General features: G+C 39.5%; 2 protein-coding genes across 7 annotated transcripts in view; both read left to right on the top strand.

Moving 5' to 3' along the window:
- Positions 1-2,275, top strand: part of LOC107745763 (sodium/potassium-transporting ATPase subunit beta-1-interacting protein 3-like) — a 13,170-nt gene extending 10,895 nt beyond the window's left edge. For 4 of the 6 annotated variants that reach the window (XM_016559734.1, XM_016559733.1, XM_016559732.1 and 1 more), the window contains 4 exons: positions 271-351; positions 601-798; positions 1,117-1,177; positions 1,322-2,275. In XM_016559734.1, the coding sequence (XP_016415220.1) occupies positions 271-351; positions 601-798; positions 1,117-1,177; positions 1,322-1,335 (354 nt within the window). In that variant the 3' untranslated portion in view covers positions 1,336-2,275. Of the gene's footprint in view, positions 1-270; positions 352-600; positions 799-876; positions 1,182-1,321 lie in introns of all 6 variants that reach the window. The other 2 variants (XR_001640630.1, XM_016559735.1) reach the window with 2 other exon arrangements.
- Positions 2,276-6,555: 4,280 nt separating this feature from the next.
- LOC107745818 (YTH domain-containing family protein 1-like) overlaps positions 6,556-16,078 on the top strand; it is a 13,779-nt gene continuing 4,256 nt past the window's right edge. Inside the window, exons 1-6 of the mRNA XM_016559824.1 lie at positions 6,556-7,032; positions 7,661-7,685; positions 8,356-8,435; positions 11,121-12,035; positions 14,767-14,865; positions 15,384-15,428. Of these exons, the coding sequence (XP_016415310.1) occupies positions 7,006-7,032; positions 7,661-7,685; positions 8,356-8,435; positions 11,121-12,035; positions 14,767-14,865; positions 15,384-15,428 (1,191 nt within the window). The 5' untranslated portion in view covers positions 6,556-7,005. The remainder of the gene's footprint in view (positions 7,033-7,660; positions 7,686-8,355; positions 8,436-11,120; positions 12,036-14,766; positions 14,866-15,383; positions 15,429-16,078) is intronic.

Here is a 16,078-nt window from a genome sequence, read left to right as displayed (position 1 = left end):
TACTTTTATTTTGTAATTAAATTACGTAATTCCGTTACATGTAACTAGTTACTCCCCAACACTGATAATATATATATATATATATATATATATAAATTATCCACCCCAAACGTTTTAATGGTTTTAATGTTAATGTATAGCCTAATGCAGTAATTTGGTTGTTTACACAGATATGGATTTTTGTTTTAAAAGTTAACTAGATGTGGTTCCAACATAATTTTTTTAAGTCTCTGATGACCATTATAATTATGTTCTTTCCTTTTCTCTTAGTATATAGTCTGGACTGTGTTTTGGGTGACTTGGAATGTCTTCATCTGTTGCCTTTATCTAGATCTTGGAGGGCTTTCAAAGGTAAAGTGTCCCATTGCTCCTATGGGTCAGTCTAGTGCTAGACCAAGTTCACATACAGTCATGCCATTGGTATGAAATTATATCATCACTGTGGGTATAGGCTTACAAACCACATATGAACAGGATTAAACACCATTCTAAACTTACACTATGTTTCCTCAGTACTACAGCATTAAAGTAAATAATGTTTACAAAGCCATGAAATTGAAATTAAGAATGTTTAGGCATTTCTGTGCTGTGCTCTTTTAGGACAGTGATTATCTGTCATTGGGACTTTCGTCTTATCGCTCATGGTGGAAGGACAACGGTCCAGGCTGTGAGAACAGAAACCTCCCAACCACTAGATGGCAGCATCTGGAAAGTCCTGCTCTGGTCTCCGAGCTGGGCTGTGTATTAGAGTATCAGTACATCGAAGTTATGCACAGTGCCCTACAACTGTCCATTTCTGTAAGACCCTAAAACTGAAGAAGTCATTATTATCTGTTAACACTGAAGTGTGCAGAAATAACGATTGTTTTCAAACAGGTTTCCTGAACATTTCTTCCAGCTATGCTGCTGTGTCAGGCATATCAGGTTTTTGTTACCTACAAATAAGTAGGCGACTGTAAAAATATATACTTCAATTTTAATATGAACACTTCACACTTCAGCTTAAAATTTTCTGTGATACATCCATATACACCAATATAGAAATTCAGAAGCACTCATAAAAATTGACTTGTAAGTGACTTTACTGAATCTGTTGATTTGTTTGTTTGTATGTAGGCCCTGGGTTTTGTATTTGCCTGCTATGTTGTCAACATCTTCAATGAAGAGGAAGACACATGTTTGTAAAATAATTTTTTATCTTTCACCTTTAAAAGTGCACCAAGTTGTCTATGTTTTGCTGGCTCTTATTCATCTTCCTAAACAACTGATATTGTTACTTGATGTGAATCTAATTTTGTATCTGCATTGTGTTATTTTTCAGATTTGTATAAGTGACAGTGTCCAGATCTCATCAACATCTCAAGAGAGAGAAGAAACTTTGAGAAGGGAAATAGATTGAAGAAATGGACATTAACCATTCTCAGAATGGACCAGATTGGATGGATTCCTAATTATGTATATGTATAAACATAACAATACACAAAATGTAAGAACATAAGAGTGATGTGAATATGAACATGAAAATTCAAAGGTATGTGTATGTGTGTTTTATTATTATTATTTTGCTTAATGACACATTGAACTCAACATCTGAACAAGCAACAAGTCACAAGGCATCTGTAACTATTCATCCAAAGCCAAAGGATACAGCAATGAACCTCACATTCTTTTATGAATACATTTATTTTATTTTCAGGACATGATTCTTCTGCAAAACAGTTTTACTTACCGTTCTAATTTTACAGGTCAAATGGTATATTTTGTACATTTTAAACATTGTAAAGATCACTTTCAGTTTAATGGATTAATAGTGGAGATTAAATGAAGAAGAAGGAATTGCTCCACATGCACTTGTGTCATTACACAGCAAAATGCTGTGTTAAATGTTTAATGATCATCTGTCTATTTTACTATCAGTAACACAAGCCATATTTGTGTGAGTGTATATAGGATATAATACCTGTAATACCTGCGTGTGCTGGTCTGTGTCTTAATGGCCCAAAGAAAACAGAAATGTTGTAACACATACAGAACATCAAATCTCATTTTGTAAATGTATATAATACAGCATTTACTTAACACTGTATTTTAAATGCTGACTGTAGTGAGTCATATCATCTTTTCTTTTGTTAAATTATACATGTAGTGCAAATCTTAATAAATATTTGATTCGAAAAACACCTCAGTTTATAGAAAAAAGACACCATTTCGTTAAGGTCTCTTTTTGATATGTAATCGAGGAAGTTCCCCAATTGACTCGCATTACACTGACACCTAGTGGTTAAAATTAGAAAAACGCAAGTTGAATCTGTTAACGGCAACGGTTCGTTGTAGCCTACATACCAAATTTTAAAAAGTATTAGACTGCATGCTAATGATCTTAATAAATAATTATTTATTATGGATTATTATGTATGGCATCACTATGTGCTATCCTGTGGACGACATAAGCCATCAGAATTCAAATCCAACATGTTCCCTCTCATTTTGAATCAATTTCAAACTGAAAACACATATTTAAACTTTAGGAAATTCAGCAAAAGCATTTAATCAGTGAAGCTCTTGTATTATCTTGCATCATCTGTGAAATGGGTGTTATGTTGAAACAGAGCTGCTCCTTCAGGGTTCCAGTCCCCTATAGTTTCCTATTGCAAACTTATTAAAGACCCCCATCATCCCACCCATCTCTGACTAAGATCAATAGCTAGATCTAAATATCAATTAGCTACCCTGAATGCCCTTTATCAGCATGAGGTTTAGCTGACACAAGAGTGCCCAGTGCTTGTTAATGACATTCTTTTAACAGTGAAAATATAAATTATAAAAGTAAGTGGTGGCATGGTTTATAATACAACTAAATTACAAGTTTTTATTTTTTATTTTTTTTTTTTACATTTTTCTTTTTCCCAGGCAAATGGTTTAATACAGCTTGAAGAAAAATACAAGTAATCAAGCTTGTCAACATCTGGTGTGAAATGTATATATTCATCTGTATGTTTTTAGGAAATTTTGCACATATTTATGGATATACGAAAAGAAACCAAAGGAAAGAACCAGCTAAAACACCATTATATTATTCATTAAAAAGTATAATGTTTTTAATATTTTATTATCTATACAGGATGGTTTGTGATAGCCACTTCTTTTTGTCTAAATTAAACACAAACCCATTCAATATAGGCTAATAAACTACTGTGACAGGTCCTCTGACAAACATATGTCAGCCTACTGTGGTGAATGATGATTGAATGAAGGTGGAGTATTTCTATGATCAAGTAGAGGAATCAGATAGTTTTCATCAGGGGCGGATCTACCGGGGTGGCAACTGCCACCCTAAGAAAAAGCTGTGCCACCCCAGAATTATCACAGAATAAAATATAAATGTAAGCAGTGTTTCATGTGCTACTTTTCATGACTCTTATGAACCGGATCTTTTTGAGTCAAAACCACAAAGCGCGGCCCAGTTCACTAACGAATTGTTTTTACATTTGTTCGTGAATCAGATAATTACTGCTTTTCAGGTAATTCAGAAGTCCTCTGAGAAATCTAATCCCGTCCGGATATGTCTGAGATTCATCGCGTAATTGTTTGGTGATCCGATTCTCCGACCGCTCGCGGCTCGCTCTACTTTCATCATGGATATAAGCCGTAACAATAAAATGAAATCAATAAGAAGATGCCGATCACGTCCAGTGCGACCTTCACCAGCATGTGGGGTATTGAGCCATAGGCGTTGGTGAGGTCCAGCCACAGTACTGCCAGGTCCTCTCTACCTTCTCTCGCTTCTCTAATGAGCTGGGTTACCACACCCGTGTGTTCCAGACAACCTGGAACTCCTGGTATACCTCCCTTTTGCACAGACGTGTCGATGTACTTATTGCTCAACAGGAAGTTGGAGAACCTCTTAGCCACATTGCTAAAGAAGATTTTGCTCTCCACACTGAGCAAGGAGATAACCTGAAACTGGTCGATATTCTCAGACTTCTCCTCTTTTGGTATACACACTCCCTCAGCATACCTCCATGGCTGGGCGATCTTTCCTCTCATCCAGATCACCTTCTGGACCCTCCAAAGCAGATGTAGTATCTTTGGGCAGTTCTTATACACCTTGTAGGGCACTCCACTTGGGCCTGGTGCTGAGCTCGATCTTGCTCTCCTCACCACTTCCTCCACTTCCCTTAGGCGGGGCTCCTTCAGGTCGAAGTCTGATGAAGGCTCTGGTGGTGTTATCAGCGCATCACATGGACCCAGCGGTTGTTCTCTAATGGGGTCACTATAAGTGGCCTTGAGGTGGCCATTTATAGCATCCTTGGAGCAAGTGAGGCGGCCAGCCCTCTTTTGGCCAAGGAGCTGCTTGGTCAACTTGAATGGATTGGCCAAGAATGCTGCCCTCTTCCTGGCTCTCTCCTTCCGCCTCCTTCTGTGGAACTCTGCCCTCCGTAAGGTCAAGAGTTGTTTCCTTAGGATTGCTCTCAGGTCCGCTAGGCCGGCTCTCTCGACTTCCCCCGCTGACTTGTATTGCCTCTTTAGCAGCCTGAGTTCTTCCCTGAGGCACTGGATTTTCCTTGCTCTGTGGCTTGGAGCATATGCCGATGGAGCAGGCTTGGATGCCTCAGTTCCAAATCGCTTAGCTGCAATGTTCACTATGAGGGTGGTTATTGTTCTCAATCGGTGGTCCACATCCCCATTAGCTGTTACTTCCGGGACCTGGCTTACATCTTCATCAAATTGTTGCCACTCAGCTCTCTTAGAAGATTTGGGCCACTGAATCCTCGGCTGGACCAAAGGGGCACAACCAGTTGTTATGACTGCAGCTTGCCGGTGTTGTAGGCCCTGTGGGTTGTCGAGCGATACTGTTTCTTGGGTTATGGTGGCAAGTGAGCTGCTGGCAGCCGGTGTTGGCGACACTAGGAGGCTCTGGGCGCTGTGGGTTGCCTCCGGGCCTAGCTCCTCCTTCGTCTTACCAGAAGTCGCTTCTGTGCGTTGTGTCGTCGATTCCGCTGTCAAGCATCTCATTCTGCCTTGATGGATTTTTAAACCCCTTTCATTCTTCAGGTCCTGCCGCAGATGCACTGTATTGTCGTTGTCGTTATTCCTTTATCCTGTGTCGTTGTCCTTGAGTCCGTCCTATTGGGGTGCTCATCCTCCCCCCCTCTCGGGCACCCCTGGGGGTATCTTTCTTTTGTAGCTTGCTTTGGGTTCCTCCTTACGGAAGAAGTGGCTTGGGCTGCCAACCCTCTCCACCCCCGGGCTGCCGTCTCTCCGGCCGTCATCTGTCTCTCCAGATGTCACCACCCTCTTCGTGGTTGTCACCCAGTCTATTCCTGGTTGTCACTGGTGCTCCCAGAGTATTTCAGTTCACAGAATACATCTTCTGATGCACAACCTTGGACACATCATCAGTGTTGTTTCCAGGAGTCACTGGGTTTTTCGGGTCTTACAACAGACACCCTCGTCCTGGCGACCCGACCGAGGCTGATCAGACCCCGGCCTGTGGCCAAGTGGCATTTCTGCTGCCTCCTCGTTGTTACCTATGGCTCTTCTTCGGTTAACACCTGTTATGCCCAACGTACCGTAGGCCTTGCTTAAGGAGTGACTGGCAAACCCCCTGCTGCCCACCTCTACTGGCATACACCTGGTCCTCCATCCGTTCCTCCGACAATCCTCCACCAGTTCTTGGTATTTCTCCCTCTTTCTCTCTTGAGTCTCCTCCATTCTAATAGCAGAGTTAAGTAAGAAACTAATAGCACGGAAGTACGGAAACTAATAGCAGAGTTAAACATACAGTATAATTACAGTACATTAGATAATGGAAATGTCACTATTCTATATGTACAGTAAACTGTAGCACATTGTACACCTTCAAACGTGTGACTGTCAAATTTTATTTGCAACCATTTTTTTATGTGTACTGCATTTTTGCAGAACTGAGAATGACTGCCTAGTTAGGAAATTCAAAAGTTTTTGTTGCTCTTAAACTTGCACTAAACGTGATTATACCATCTAGCCTATGTAATTTTAATAGATACCGCATGTCTTCTTTAGTGATATAAGCTCAAAAACATTTATAACCTGTTGAAGTTTTTTATATTGTGCGTTGACTTGGTGCCATGATGGATATTGAAATGTTATTATTTATTTTTCATTTTAAACAGTATAGATGATTACTTAATGGTAATACAATATTTGTCAGACCATAAATCCCCAAAAAACTATGCATGGGGGCTTGCTTTGGTGTTGCCATCCCTCATAGACCCCATGCCACCCCTTTGCCACCCTAAAAAATATTTTCTAGATCCGCCCCTGGTTTTCATTACATAAAAGCATAATCTATATTTTTAGTTTTTTATTATTATTTTAAATAATTTATTACAGACATATGTATACTATTAAGATAAATATGTAATTATAGGTAAAATAACTGACAAAATATGTACAGCCCTCTCATTTAGTAGCCTAACTTAATATACTACACTTTAAATTTCTTTAGCCAATTATTAGAAGGAAGAACAAATATGAAATAATTTATTACTAAGATAAACAAGACATTTATGAAGTGATAGCTTTTTTCCAATTTTCTCAGGTTGATCACCTCCGCGTGGCCACCCGGTCCATGTGGCGTCAGTCCCTCCGCGCAGATCCCGGATGGAGCGGCCATTGGGCGGAAGTGAACAGAGGTGCACAATAACTGCGGGCTGGGAAGAGGAAAAAATATATATACACTTTGAAATAAATTTACACTCGGCGTGTGACAACGTTGGATTAAACCCCAAAACCGCAGAGCCTCTGATCCTCTCAGAAACATCCTCAGGCTGGACTTTTAGTGCGCTCGAGAGGACCGGATCGCCGAAATCAAGTCGTGGAACTTGCTGAAAAAAGCGCAGTTCAGCCTGCACGGAGCCGAGAGGAACCCACGGGCTTCGGGTTACGCCGAGCACCCTCGCTGTTGCTTCTTTTTTCTTTGCAAGACTCTTGCTGAATCTAAAGAGGCCCTCTTGATGAATTATGTCTACCACCAGTATTGACCCACAGGTAGGTTGGAGTGGCAACGGCGTCGCTAAGGCCTTTAGGAGGAGGAGCAGGGAATACGCGTGCAGCCTCCGCCGCTTTTGCGGAGACATTACGGGCATCTGCTTCTGCTTGCTTCACACAAGCGCGATGGCTAACGAGTTAGCATTTTTTCCACTCGTGTATTGAATATTACATCACGTTTCTTTGGTCTAAACAGACATTTCCGTTCGACACATCGCAAAGTGCGTTCTGCTCCAGTGTACCGTCAGGATAAAACTTCATTTGGTAACGTTATACAATCTCTCTCATCAGCTTCCGAGAGTTATAACCAGTTTTCTCTGGACTTGGGCTGATATGCGTGGTCGACGAAATGTTTAGCTATCCGGGTGAATGTCAATTCCTTGATTGACTAAATAAATATCAACTTAAGCCCTCGTTTCTATTTAATAACGAATGACGAGCGACTGCTGATAGTGCATTGATTTATTGGTGATGCTCTGATGGAGTCGATGTGGATTAAGAACATGAAACGTTGTGTAGTATTAACATGTTAAACACGAAGAGCTCGTGTTTAAAACAACAATATAAAGGTGTTAATGGTTTTATCTTGTTGTTTTTACCCACCTCTGATCATCTACTGAATGGGAAGACATCCAAAGGGCAAGACGCTAAAGGTAAGTTTGCTTTATAATATAGATGTCTATACAGGTTTAGAAATAAAACGTCCAGGATAGTCTCTTTAATTCACATTAAGTCCACTTTTACCAGTATTAATGCCTTTGGCTATGGCTGTTAAGTCAAGTTTGGGCATTAATTCACTGACTTATATCAATGCCTGGTTGCTGTGTTGCTCTCATATCATTCAAATAATGTTGTCTGAGAGCTCAATCACCTGATGGAGCCATATACCTCCTAGCAGTCCAGAACTGCTCCTGTTGGATTAACACCACTCTGACACATCAATTGGCAATGGGAGCTTGGCTTTTTAACACATTAAATTGATTATGCTTCATAATTCTGTAGCATTAACTACTGTAGTTGTGAATTTTTGTCCTTTGGCTTTGTGTAATTTTTAGATGCTCCTCTTCATCCATTGTCTGTAGTATTGTGGTAGTCAGACAGAACATGTAGTGAATGACTCACTGAGATCGTGTGGTGAAATACACATTACTGTAGTCGTTTAACATTTTTTGAAGATCTAAAATGTGAATAGCAGAGCTTTGGTAAAGTGATATCTTCCAAGAGACAGAGAAGACTGTTGGATTTAGCATGTGCTTTGAGTTTGTTATCAGATGTACAGGTCTGAACGGTAACCCTGATGTTTAACATCATGCTTTATTTCAGTGCAAAATGGCTCTCTTCATCAGAAGGAAACGGTCCACGACAATGACTTTGAACCATATCTCACTGGCCAGTCTAATCCGGTGAGAAATGTGTTTTTGTATTTGTCTTAGGGTGTGAAATGGAGGGAAAAACATTTCATTCAACATGTATTCTCTGAAAACATCTTATGTTTTTACAGTTTTGCTTCTCAGCTTAAAGGGTTAGTTCACCCCAAAATGAAAATTCTGTCAGTAATTACTCACCCTCATGTCGTTCCAAACCCGTAAGACCTTCGTTCATCTTCGGAACACAAATTAAGATATTTTTGATGAAATGTGAGCGCTCTCAGTCCCTGCATAGACAGCAACGCAAATGTAATGTTCCCAGGTCCAGAAACGTAGTAAGGACATCGTTAAAACAGTCCATGTGACATCAGTGGCTCAACTTCAGTTTTGCGAAGCTACGAAAATACTTTTTAAACGTAGGGCTGGACGATATGGCCTTCGAAATATCGGAAATGTGTTTAAAAATCATATCACCATTATTGAAAAAAATTATATCGCGATACATATTGATATTGAATTATTGTCCAGCCCTATTTAAACGCAAAGAAAACAAAACTAACAATTTATTTAACAATTGACCTATCGGTAAGCCCCACCCCCTTAGTTACTGTTGCTCACTCGGACAAACAAATGTTGCTCACTGTCTTAAAATGACAGCTGTCGGTGAAAACCTTCTTCCGAGGTATTTCTGATCAATTTGGGACACCGATGGACCTTCAAGTGGGACTTAAATATGCCATGGAGGTATATATAAAAGATATTAAAATAAATGTAAAAATACAGATCACAATGCAAACGGGAGAATTATTTTACGGGCGTCACGATCGCATTGACAACATGCAGGATCAACGCCGTTCATATACCGCAGAGTAGGGATGTAACGATTCACTCAACTCACGATTCGATTCAATTCACGATTTTGATTTCTCGATTCGATTCACGTTTTTTTTTTTTTTTTTTTAAAAAATGAGATTTAAGAAAAATTATAAATGCTCTTTTGTTGGTTTTGATTGCTTCTATTGTCCTCATTTGTTAGTCGCCTTGGATAAAAGCGTTTGCTAAATAACAAAATTTAAATATAATGTAAATGTAAATAACAAAACTAAATTTAAATTTTAAAACAAGCCAAAATCAAATAAATAAGTAACACGCATAAAATAAATCACTTCATATAAACAAACTAAGGCTTTGTCTGTGCTCTTAACATTTAAAATTAGAGGCAACCACTGCATTTTTACCGCAGAGTAAGATTAAATTAATTTACATTTAACCAGATTAATATGGAGAGGCACTCTATTATAGACCTTCGTTTATGCGTTTTTGACTTTCACTGCACGGTACATGACGTGAGAACAATTCGCTATTTAGGTTTGTACGTTAGCATGGACTCACTAACTTTACCGTTAGCTAGTTTTAGCCAGAGATACCTTGCTGAAGCACAAGATGACATTAATGTTCTGCTTGAGCAGATGAAAAGGTTAAGTGTTACAAGTACCCCAGGCACATCGTTTTTCCATTTTTGAAGCATAAACACTATCAAACCGATGCGAGCTTCGGATCGTCCAATGTTTTTCTATGGCGCTGAAAGCTAAAGATGTCCGAGTTCCGTTCACCTGATACTCGACTGCCATTGGCTCATCTGCGTTCGAGGGGAGGGGCTTACCGATAGGTCAATTCTTCTCCCCCGAGTTACGTCTTCTGCCATTTTGGAGAGTACCCAAGAGCGTAATCGACGTAATCAGCATTGTTTATGTTTGGGGGAGAAAGCGTGCATGAACATAATCTGCGTAATCAGCGTTGTTTACGCTTAGGGGAAAGCATGCGTATGCGTTGTGATACTCTAAAATGGAGAAAGATGTAACTCGGGGGAGAAGAACTGTTGAAAAAATTGTTATTTTTGTTTTCTTTGCACTCAAAAAGTATTCTCGTAGCTTCGCAAAAGTGAAGTTGAGCCACTGATGTCACATGGACTGTTTTACCGATGTCCTTACTACGTTTCTGGACCTGGGAACATTACATTTGTTCCCTGCTGTCTATGCAGGGTCTGAGAACTCTCACATTTAATAAAAAATATCTTAATTTGTGTTCCGAAGATGAACGAAGGTCTTATGGGTTTGGAACGACATAAGGGTGAGACAGAATTTTCATTTTGGGGTGAACTAACCCTTTAAGCATGTTTTTGATATTTTTAAGAAAACAAAATACTGAATATGCTTCTTTTTTTTTTCTTTTTTCAAGTGCATTGTCGTTGTAGGCTTGTGCATGTAAAAACAGTATTTTTAAAGTAGAATTACTTTATCTGTCTCTGAAATAACTGTTATGCTGTTTTTACTGAGGAAGAGAGGAATAATAATAACTAACTAGGTTTTACATTGGGAAATTTGTCTGTACATTAAAAAAAAAAAAAAAAGTAAATAACTTGTAATTGCGGCAAGGGAAAATAATATTAACCAACTAGGTTTTACCTAGGTTTTTAACTCTGGGGAAGTTTTTTTTTTTTTTGCTAATAAATTACCTCACCCACAGTACATTACTAAAAGGAACTAGTTGTACAATATACTACGTCATTGCTTTTAAATTTGTTCTGGAGTTTAAATTAATTTCCTTATAAGTGTGGAGTGTTTGCTAAGATTCAGGTCTGCTCTGTTTTTATGCTGTTTGAAATTAGTTGGCATTTTCTCATTATTAATTCTAACAATTCTATTTTTGTTTATCCCGCAGAATAACAGTTACCAATCAATGACCGACCCATACCTGTCTAGCTACTATGCCCCCTCGATTGGGTTCCCGTACCCCCTCAGCGAAGCCCCCTGGTCCACTGGCGGAGATCCGCCAATCCCGTACCTCACTCCTTACGCCCCCCTCAGCAATGGGGATCATCACTTCATGCATGACACTGTGTTCGGACAGCCAGGGGGTCTGGGCAGTAGCATCTATCCACACCGCTTTAACTTTTTCCCTGAAAACCCAGCATTTTCTGCCTGGGGTACAAGCGGCTCCCAGGGCCAGCAGACTCAGAGTTCTGCTTACGGGGGCAGTTACAGTTACCCGCCCAGTTCATTAGGTGGCACCCTGGTACCCGATGGGCAAACGGGCTTCCCAAGCGACACCCTGAATAAGGCGCCCGGTATGAATAGTTTAGAGCAGGGTATGGTAGGGTTGAAGATTGGCGGTGATATGACTGGAGGTGGGTCCGGAGTGAAGACGGTGGGCTCGGTGATCGGTGGAGGGCCGGTGGCCACGGGTAACGGCGGGACTCCAATCGGGATGCCGCCTCCCAAACCCACGTCCTGGGCAGCCATTGCGAGCAAACCGGCCAAGCCTCAGCAACTGAAAGTCAAGAGCAAGCCGGGGATGCCCATGGCTGGAGGCACCCTGCCCCCACCACCCATCAAACACAACATGGACATTGGCACCTGGGATAATAAGGGGCCTGTGACTAAAGTGGCCTCACCACTGCCACCCCACCACCAGCAGCAGCCTCTGCTCCACTCCCAGGGTCACCTACCGCCTCACCATCACGGGCTCCCGCCCCCACCTCAGCCCCCTATACCGTCTGCCCAATCACTTGCTCAGCAGATGGCGATGCAAGGTCCGCCCCCTCCACAAAATGAGCCTATTTTCAAAAATAGTGGAGTGTTCCTTTAAGATTTAGAGATGCATATGCTGAAGGAAAATATTTCTGTTTAGAGGTGAATGACCATAAGTAGTGATTAACCAAAGAACTTTGAACAGCATGTGAAGGGTTCAGGCTACTGTTCATGTCACTGAAACTGCCAATGTAAAGGTTTCAGCTGATTTAAAAAGCCATAGATCATAGATACTAGGGATGCAACAATACAGTTAGCCCACAGTTCAATACATACCTTGGTTTTTAACTAGTGGTCGACCGATATATCGCCAAGGCCGATATATCGGCCGATATTTGCCATTTTTCAAATATCGGCATCGGCCGATAAATTTTTCTGTTTGGCCGATGTGTTCGAGGCGGGACTTTTATGTTGACCGCGCTGAGAACGGCAGTGCCTGAGCACACACCGCTCACATTCTCCCCTGTTTTTATACAGTCTATGATTCTCCCTCTTGTTCGCTGTCGTCGTTAACCGTTCTGTCTAAATACGGATAGAAGTCTATCTAATAATCAGATAGAATTAATTAGATTTTTATTAAATATTTATTTATTTGTGAAAAATGCTTTGTCTTCTAAAGTGTAAGTATGTTTATTTTACACAATTATTTTTAATCCATTTTCAAATGATTTCAAATTTCTTAAATGTAAATAAAATTATATCGGCCATCGGCCACCCTGCTTTCCAAGATATCTGCATCGGCTGTCAAAAAAACCAATATCGGTCGACCACTATTTTTAACCACTGTTTTTTGTTCGGTTCGGTTCTGATGGCTTGGCACATCGTAGTGTTTTTTTGCAGTTTAAAATGTGATTTTTTTAAAAAAACAAATTAACAACAAAAACTTCCTGTGAACATCTGTATAATGGAGAAAGATGTGGATTATTATACGTCTACTTAAAATTTCTTTTCAGAGAGGTATTATTTTTCCTGTTTTTACCCAAAATAGGATGGATTGGCCATTATTGAGCACTGCAAACACATGTAATGTCTGTTTCATTCATACTGGTAGCCACATATGCATCACAAAAGTAATAGAACTCATGACGTTCCAGGAAATCTTTAATGGACAAAGGCATTGCTATCGCTGTAACGGAATAAAAAGAAGATACAAACCTTTTGAATGATGAAATAAACACTATAAATACTTGACTGCGACAATATTTAGTTTGTCTGTGTTCTTCAAGCCATCTTGGGTATTTTCATAATCAGTGTTGGGCAGTAACGCATTACTTTGTAACGCGTTACTGTAATTTGATTACTTTTTTAGTAACGGAGTAATTTAACGCGTTATAATTTTCAAAATAGTAATTGGAGTATAGTTACAAGCCGAGGTCTCCATACGTTTCTGCCGCATTACATTGCTGACAGAATGCAGTGTTTTATAATCTAGAGACCTAAAAAGGATGTAGCACAGGCACTGTCGAGTCAAGTGCCAGTGGATCAGAGACCTGCTCCCGCGAGACCCGACGCAACAGAGTGCGGCGCGGGACAAGATGGGCGAGTGCTGGTGCGGGCGGGTAGACACTCGTGTGTGTGTGTGTGTGTGTGTGCGGGATGCGGGAGAATAAAATGATTCACGGGACTCCTGCTCTCCCGCGAGACCCGACGCAACAGAGTGCGGCACGGGACAAGACTTGATAGGCGAGTGCAGAGACTCGTGTGTGGAGAATAAAAATGATTCACGGGACTCCGCGAAATAGAAATATCTAAACATAAAATATCTAAAACAAATAAATTATTCATCTATTGCACAAAAGAACTAATATAAAATATAAACGATTTACAGGTGCAAGCGTATGCAGAGTTTCTATTTAGGCTATAACACGTGTTTGCAGCGTTGAGCAATGCAGTGCTGAAATTTGCGTGCTCACGAATCCTCTCATTATAACACACGAATTGTAGACATTATGAAAGATTCATTATGCATATATTTATTGTGTTATAACAGAGATTTGTGAGATTGCGATGAACTGAGATGTCTTTTAGAGATTATAAATGCAGTGCTCTTTGCTGGCATTCTGCCATGCCAAACCATGCACGCAGCAGCCGCTTGCTTTAGTTAAAAATAACAGTGTTCTGTGAATGTTGATGCTTTAATAACAAATATTTATTGGGAGCGTGTATGCTGGGATTTCATAAATTTCATGGAGAAAAAAAGTAACGTAACTAGTAATGTAACCAATTACTAATTACTTTTGAAATAAAGTAATCAGAACAGTAACGTGATTACTTTTAAAAGGAGTAATCAGTAATTTGATTACATTTTCAGAGTAACTTGCCCAACACTGTTCATAATGATTAAATATATTTGTAATCAATTGCTAATCGACACAGCCTTTATGACAGTATAGAATATATTTTCTGCCTCATTCTGTGCTAAGAAGCCACATCAGATCGCAAAACAAAGTTATTTCAAACACACGACTGATGTTGTGAAGTACAAACAAGTTATCATGTTCTCTTTTTTTGATGGACAACCGGTTTAGAAACACTTCTCATTGCAAGCCATTACAAGGGAAGGTGTTTGGCGTGTTGCTTTTTCAAATGCACATTATAAGTGGGTTTCCTCATCTCAGCACGTAGACCAGGGTTCCTCAAATCTTGCCCTGGAGGGCCAATGCGCTGCAGAGTTTAGCTTCAAGCATGATCAAACTCGCCTATCTGTGATTTTCTAATGATCGTGAAGACATTGATTAGCATGCTCAGGTGTGTTTGGTTAGGGTTAGAGCTAAACTCTGCAGGAAAGTGGATCTTCTGGGCCAGATTTGAGGATCCCTGACGTAGACTCACAGGCACAACAAACAGAGCCAATTCTGAGAGAAATAAAGCACACGGAAATTATAAAATGAAAAACCGCAATTCGCAAGTGTGTATTGAACCGTGGATGACATACCGAACGGTTCAATATTATTTTGAGAATTGTCACATCCCTAATAGATACCTAGTTGTTTTTGGAATGGTTGATGCTCTTTGCTTTTGCTGTTGATGCTTCAGTTATTTCATTGTTCTGTCTTTGATATTTCATTCAGTGGTGGTTTTTAATACTGTGAGTGTGATGCTCTTGCTTTAGTCAAGCTGCTAATAAAATTTTATTTTATCAGTAAGATTTCTGGTTGACAGTAAGCAAAAATGCACGTCTTAAACTGGCTCCACTTTGCTCATTTTAAATGTGGTTTTATTCACTGTACATTTTTTCTGCTTTTGACTGGTTATGGTTAATTTGGCAATGTTTTATGTTGAGTATTTAATTATTGAGATTTTTATTCAACAAGAATTTAAGAGAGTGCTGATGTTTTTGATTTGTATCAAAGGATTATTGATTTTAATCTCTTTCTCTCATCTCCACTGACAGAACCTAGAGCCTGCTCCTCTCCAGAACCGATCCCGACTTGATCAAGTAAGCTTTTCTTTTTTTATTGTTTTCCAGGTTTGACATGGTTATGGAAGATTTGGAAATGTCAGAGACATTGACCAAGTTTGGAATGTTTTGTGTTTATGCACAAATCTAAAATATTTCACTGGCTATGCATTGCACCTTTTATTGAAGATAACTTTCATCTTGCTGCTCCTGTAACACTCATTTGACTTTGAAATATATTCTGTTAAACTCTATTGTTTAATCTCATACAACAGTTTTACTTCCCTAAAATTTCCTAAAGATTATTCAAATGTGTAGAGGAAATCTTTTAGAATTTTGCTTGACAATTAGGGCTGCCACTAACGACTGTTTTTTATTTAGATTAATCTATTGACCAATTTAGCAATTAATCTAAACGATTAATTTCCCGCAAAAAATCAACAATTTTACTTAAGAATATTTTATTAAACTATATTTTATTAAACCAAATGAAATCCAAATTTCTATGAAATCCTTTTTTTAAAGCAAAAGTAAAGTGCAACATAAAGTGCAAGAAGCAAGTGTCCATCTCATAGTCCAAATCACTGAAATCAAAGTTCAGTATTATAGTGTAAGAATGACAACATATCCACGTGTTCTAGTCTACTAATAATAAAATTATCATCAAAAAACACTTTTTAAAGGAGTAT

This window comes from Sinocyclocheilus rhinocerous, unplaced genomic scaffold, assembly GCF_001515625.1.
Source record: "Sinocyclocheilus rhinocerous isolate Xijiao unplaced genomic scaffold, SAMN03320098_v1.1 scaffold558, whole genome shotgun sequence".
NCBI lineage: Eukaryota > Metazoa > Chordata > Actinopteri > Cypriniformes > Cyprinidae > Sinocyclocheilus > Sinocyclocheilus rhinocerous.
Note: the sequence above shows the minus strand (reverse complement) of the source record. Positions and strands in the feature narration are given on the sequence as shown.